The 6,000-nt window shown below is 41.0% G+C and overlaps 1 protein-coding gene across 1 annotated transcript; it reads right to left on the bottom strand.

The window, feature by feature from the left end:
* Positions 1-3,389: 3,389 nt before the first annotated feature.
* Positions 3,390-4,520, bottom strand: LOC126681869 (uncharacterized). Its single transcript, XM_050377423.1, has 3 exons — positions 4,354-4,520; positions 4,150-4,260; positions 3,390-4,044 (listed from the first exon to the last, which is right to left on the bottom strand). Exons 1-3 carry the CDS (start codon positions 4,518-4,520, stop codon positions 3,390-3,392), a joined length of 933 nt encoding a protein of 310 aa, XP_050233380.1.
* Between the last annotated feature and the right edge of the window lie 1,480 nt (positions 4,521-6,000).

Here is a 6,000-nt window from a genome sequence, read left to right as displayed (position 1 = left end):
AGTTCAACCTCGTATCTATCTTTCACATATCCAACTTTCGTATTCGTATTCATAATCATGTTCACAGTTGTGAGTAATCGAAACTAGTGATCACGCAATCCTATTGCCGCCCAATAGGAAGGCACGTTCCATCGGGTCGATACTGGTTTCAAAATGACATGTATGCATTTCGTATAAAGTAATTACATTGCAAACATTCATTTCCAAAATAAAGTAAGATAAAACATTTGTTTCATAAATCATGCTCTTTTAAATACTTGAAATATAAATATATATAAACTCATAGAAATCGCTATCCAAAAATACTACGGTGCTCAGAAACGTCAAGCTTCCCGAGCTCCTTGTCCAGCTGCTGCTTGCCTCGCCGGATCTAAAACAATTTTTAAATCAATAACTCAAATTAGAATCTTATTCTAGGATTAACTCTAGACTCAAGACACGATACATTAAACTTATCGACTATCGTGCTTATCACGTATTCTATTCCAATAAACAACCTATAACTCGTTTCGGTTCACATCAGTTTTCTAGAATCGATTCTCGTTTAACCTCTTTAGGTCAAACAACTCAAAAAAATCGATAACCAATCGATTTCGATCACGATATGCGAATACGGGCAAATTCCTTGAAACGAAACGATAATCCGATTCACTGTGCGTGCGCGCGTCTGCCTGTGCAGTTGAACAGGGGACTGTGCGCCCGCACAGTCTTGCTGTGCTCCGTACATGCACAACCGGGTTGTGCGGTGCACAGCAACAGGCTTTTACCCCGGACTCAATTCTGACATGCTTCCGGCCGAATTTCGCATACCCATCGCTCAGTTAACATTCAAACACGTCTATAATATAAAAATCTAAAAACAAAACGCTAAAATAAATCCAAAATCGCTAAAACGATAAAACCGCTCGAAACCTTAAACTTCAAATTGATATTCCACCAAACTAATCCATACCAACGGAAAAACGACATGCTTACCGTGATTACCCGTTGAAGTACGATCAAATCGAGCTAAAGAACGTCGAAAACGAAGAAAAACGAAGATCGAACTAGAGAACGTTGATGATCGATGGAAAAATGAAGGGGATGAAGATTTCAGTTTCTGGATTCTTCATTTGAATCCTAATCCTTATATATATATATATATATATGCTAATTTTCTCTTTAGTTCTTGAACTTATAAAAGTTGCAATTTAGCCCAAAAACTCATCTGTGTTCAAATTTTAAACGACCTCCAATCGATACGGAACTTTTACAATAAATACTATAAAATATTTCGCGGACTTCTGCAAAATAATTTCCATCACGAGATTTATATTTTATTTTACATTAATTTTTTAAGCTTTTACTTAAATCCCGCTAATATCGCTTAATAAAAATTATTCTAAACTCTCGATATTATTAAATTAAATCCATCTTAATTTAATAATATCGGAACTTACGATATGTGGCACGATTTAATTATTTTAAAATATTCGGGGTATTACACTCACACAAGCGGCTCTTCGGTAGTAAGGCACAATTTTTCCGTTCTTGACATAGGAAGATGCCCTTAAGTGCTCCATGTTTATCAACTTTGGGTTTTTCCATATGAATTGATCAAGCTCCAAATCATCCCTCTTTGCTAACATTGTGAAAAACCACCCAAATCCAATCTTCTTTGTATGCTCCGGAATCTCTCTCGGTGTTGACTCGGTACTCGCTCACATCCTGGTGTAGCATAGCATTAAAAGCCAACAAGTCCTCCTTTGCCAACTTGCTATATTCATTTCGACCACAAAAGGTGTGACCAAACCATTTGAGTACTACCACGTGAGTGGTATCCATCACTTCATTGGTTTTTGACGTATTTGAGTTGTAGTGATCTAAACCCGAGAGTTCCTTCCATATGGCGTGTTCATCAAAACCAACCCCCGAAATGCATTTTAAGCCCTCATCATTCATGGAATTATCTATCCACAAATCATACATAGTAAAGGAGCCTTCCTCCCCATTCAATCGGTACTCAAAGTTGGTGGGGGAGTCACCACTTGGCTTCAAAATTATAAAGAACTCATAAGTTAGAGCTTCACAATATTCGTGTGGAAGTTCCGTCAATTCTTGCAATTCCAAGTGATCGAGAAGCTCCTTCGCCTTTTCTTCAATTCCTAAGTTTTGCATGGTTGCCCAATCAATTTGGACTGGTTTTGTGATTCCTCTTGCCTTGAGTTTCTCATAAAGTTCTCCCTCATCCATAGAACGGATTTGTTGACTCCTACAACCGTAGCTCCTTAGGCGGTAGTTTTCCGACGGGAGCGGAAAGTGGCGGTTCTTGGGGGTTGTTCTTGAGGTGGTTGTTCTTGGGCGGCCTTTGATGATTTCCCGGATTTACCCATAGGTAGAGTACGAAAAAGGGTGTTTAAGAATGTGGTTAGAGTGGAGTTTCGTCGGAGTTTGGTGGTGGTGGCCGAAATCTTGTAGAAAAAAGATGAAAGCTATGGAGTTTTCTATATTTGGTAAAAAGAGTGGGGAAGAAGATGAATGAATGTGGACATATATGGCAAAAATAAGAGGGAAACACACTTGAATTTGAAATTTGAATTTGGAGGCTTTAGATAATGCCACCCCCTCTATCCAAGAGAAGTGTGTTCCTTTTGAATAGGTTTAGATTATGCCACATTACCAATCCATGTGCTCCCAACCAATCAAATTAAGACAAAATAACTCCCCCTTTGAAGCATGGCTCGATCGAGCCCTCTGATTTAAATGTGGGGCTCGATCGAGCCCCTCCTCTTAGAAACATTTTCGTTTCTATTAACATTAAGGGCACGATCGAGCCCCTCACTTATGGAGGAGGGCTCGATCGAGCCCTCAGGCTTAATAAAAGCAGAAATTTTTCTCTTTTTGCAATACTTCCTACACATCAAAAAACGAACATACCCGATATTAATTTGAACATTAAATATGAAAATAAAAACACAAAAACATGAAATAAAAAGCTAAAAAACATAAGACTAAAACTAAGAAATCGAACCTCTTGGGAATGCCTCCCAAGTGCGTTTGTTTAGAGTCGAAAGCTCGACTATCCCGCGGTAGACTCAAGTAGGAGTTGTGAAAGAAACTTCATCTTCCAGTCGGTTAGTCAAGGGCCCAATATACGGCTTACATCAATGCCCATTGACCTTAAAGGTCTCCCCTTTGAAATTTTCCAATTCGACCGCACCGTGACTCGCCACATTTTGGATTTTGAATGGGCCACTCCAACGGGACTGAAGCTTGCCCGAAAATAACTTCAACCGCGAGTTATAAAGCAACACAAAGGATCCTACCTCGGACAACTTGGGTGAGATGTGAGCGTCATGCCATTTTTTAGTTTTCTCCTTATATAGCTTGGCATTCTTATAAGCAATGAACTAGAATTCATCCAATTCATTTAGTTGTAATAAACGCTTCTCATACGCCTCCTTGAAATCATAGTTCAACTTCTTGATTGCCCAATACACCTTATGCTCCAACTCTACCGGCAAGTGACATCCTTTCCCATACACAATTCGAAAAGGGGACATACCAAGTGGAGTTTTGTAAGTCGTCCTATACGCCCACAATGCATCATCCAATTTTAAGGACCAATCCTTCTGAGACCCATTCACCGTCTTCTCTAAGATTCTCTTCATTTTCCGGTTGGAAACCTCTACTTGCCCACTAATTTGGGGATGATATGGGATCGCAACTCGGTGGTATACATTGTACTTCTTTATTAAGGCTTCAAATTGCCGGTTGCAAAAATATGATCCCCCATCACTTATGATGACTCTTGGTGTACCAAACCGATTTACAAGCCTCTTGAGAAAACGTAAAACAACCTTGGCATCATTTGTAGGTAAAGCCTCCGCTTCTACCAATTTCGATACATAATCCATGCATACCAAGATGTAAGTGTTCCCATAAGATATTGGAAAGGGCCCCATAAAGTCAATCCCCCACACATCAAAAATCTTCACTTCTTGGATAGTAGTCAAGGGAATCTCATCTCGCTTCGAAATGTTTTCCACTCTTTGGAACCGGTCACTATGCTCAACAAACTCCTTAGCATCTCAAAATAGAGTCGGCCAAATGAACCCGCTTTCAAGAACTCAAGCAGCGGCTCTTGCCGACCCGTAATGCCCAGCATACTCGGAATCATGACAAGAGCTCAAGATAGGCATCATTTCTCCCAAAGCTACACACCTCCTTAGCATCTCATCTCCATAAATCTTAAACAAATAGGGCCCATCCCAAAAATACCTCTTAACATCGGATATGAATTTATTTCGTTGATGGTGAGTCAAGTTAGGAGGTAAAATTTCCGAAGAAAGCTAGTTGGCAATGTCGGCATACCAAGGTGTTGCTAACTCGGAAATGGGCATGAGCATCTCGTCCGGAAATCTCTCATTTATCTCAACCCCAATTGGAATAGGCCCCAGATTCTCAAATCTTGATAAGTGGTCTGCCACCACATTCTCCGTTCCCTTCTTATCTCTAATCTCAACATTAAATTCTTGCATAAGGAGAATCCACCGGATTAGGCGGGGCTTCGCGTCGTGCTTAGCAAAGAGATGCCTCAACGCCGCATGATCGGTGAAACAATTTTCTTGGCCCCAAGAAGAGATAACCGAAACTTATCAAGAGCAAACACAACGGCTAGCATCTCTTTTTCCGTGGTGGTATAGTTCAATTGAGCCGCTGCCATGGTTCTACTAGCATAGTAGATCACATGGACTCGCTTCTCCTTTTGTTGCCCCAACACACACCCTAGAGCTTGGTCACTAGCATCACACATGAGCTCAGAAGGTAAACTCCAATCCGGATATGAGATAATAGGAGCGGTCACAAGTGCTTTGTTCAACTTCTCAAATGAAACATAGCACTCTCTTGTGAACTCAAATGGGGCATCCTTCACTAGTAGATTCGTCAACAGCCTTGCAATGGATGAGAAATTCTTGATAAAGCGCCGATAAAAACCTGCATGGCCCAAGAATGCCCGGACTCCTTTGACAGTAACCGGAGCAACCAACTTCACAATTACATCCGTCTTCGCTCTGTCCACTTCAATTCCTGCTTCCGATATCATATGCCCAAGCACAATACCCTCTTTTACCATGAAATGGCACTTTTCCCAATTAAGTACTAAATTGGTTTCCTCACACCTTATCAACACACGCTCAACATTCGCCAAACAACCATCAAACGAATCACCAAAAACAGAAAAATCATCCATAAATACCTCCATTATGTCCTCCACCATGTCATTGAAGATCGAGGTAATGCATCGTTGAAAGGTTGCGGGGGCATTGCACAACCCAAAGGGCATCCGCCGATACGCGAAGGTCCCGTAGGGGCAAGTGAGCGTCGTCTTTTCTTGGTCATCCGAAAAGATCAAGATTTGATTGGATCTGGAGTACCCATCAAAGAAATAATAGATTTTGTGGCTCGCTACTCTCTCTAACATTCGGTCAATGAAGGGCAAAGGAAAATGATCCTTCCTCGATACCACATTTAGCTTGCGGTAATCTATGCATACTCTCCAACCGATCACCTTTCGGGTAGAGATTCCCCCCCCCCCTTCTCATTTTCAATGATGGTCATTCCCCCCTTCTTAGGTACACATTGAATGGGGCTCACCCATCCACTATCCAAGATAGGATAGATGATTCTGTTGTCTAAGAGCTTGACTATCTCCTTGTGTACTACCTCCTTCATGTTGAGATTCAATCTTCTTTGTCTTTGAGTGCACTTCTTGGACTCATCCTCTAGGTGGATCTTATGCATGACCACTTGAGGACTTATCCCTCGAATATTGGAGATTTGTCATCCCATGGCCAACACATGACTCTTCACTACTTGTACAATCCTCCTTTTTTGATCTTTAAAAAGCTTGTTGGAGATAATGATAGGTAGAGTTTCGTTTTCTCCAACAAAAGCATACCGGACATGAGGCGAAAGCGGCTTCATTTCAAAAATTGTCGGTACCTCGGAAGATGGTGG

The sequence above is a fragment of the Mercurialis annua genome, linkage group LG5 (assembly GCF_937616625.2).
Source record: "Mercurialis annua linkage group LG5, ddMerAnnu1.2, whole genome shotgun sequence".
Lineage (NCBI taxonomy): Eukaryota > Viridiplantae > Streptophyta > Magnoliopsida > Malpighiales > Euphorbiaceae > Mercurialis > Mercurialis annua.
This window is presented reverse-complemented; position numbering and strand designations above follow the sequence as displayed.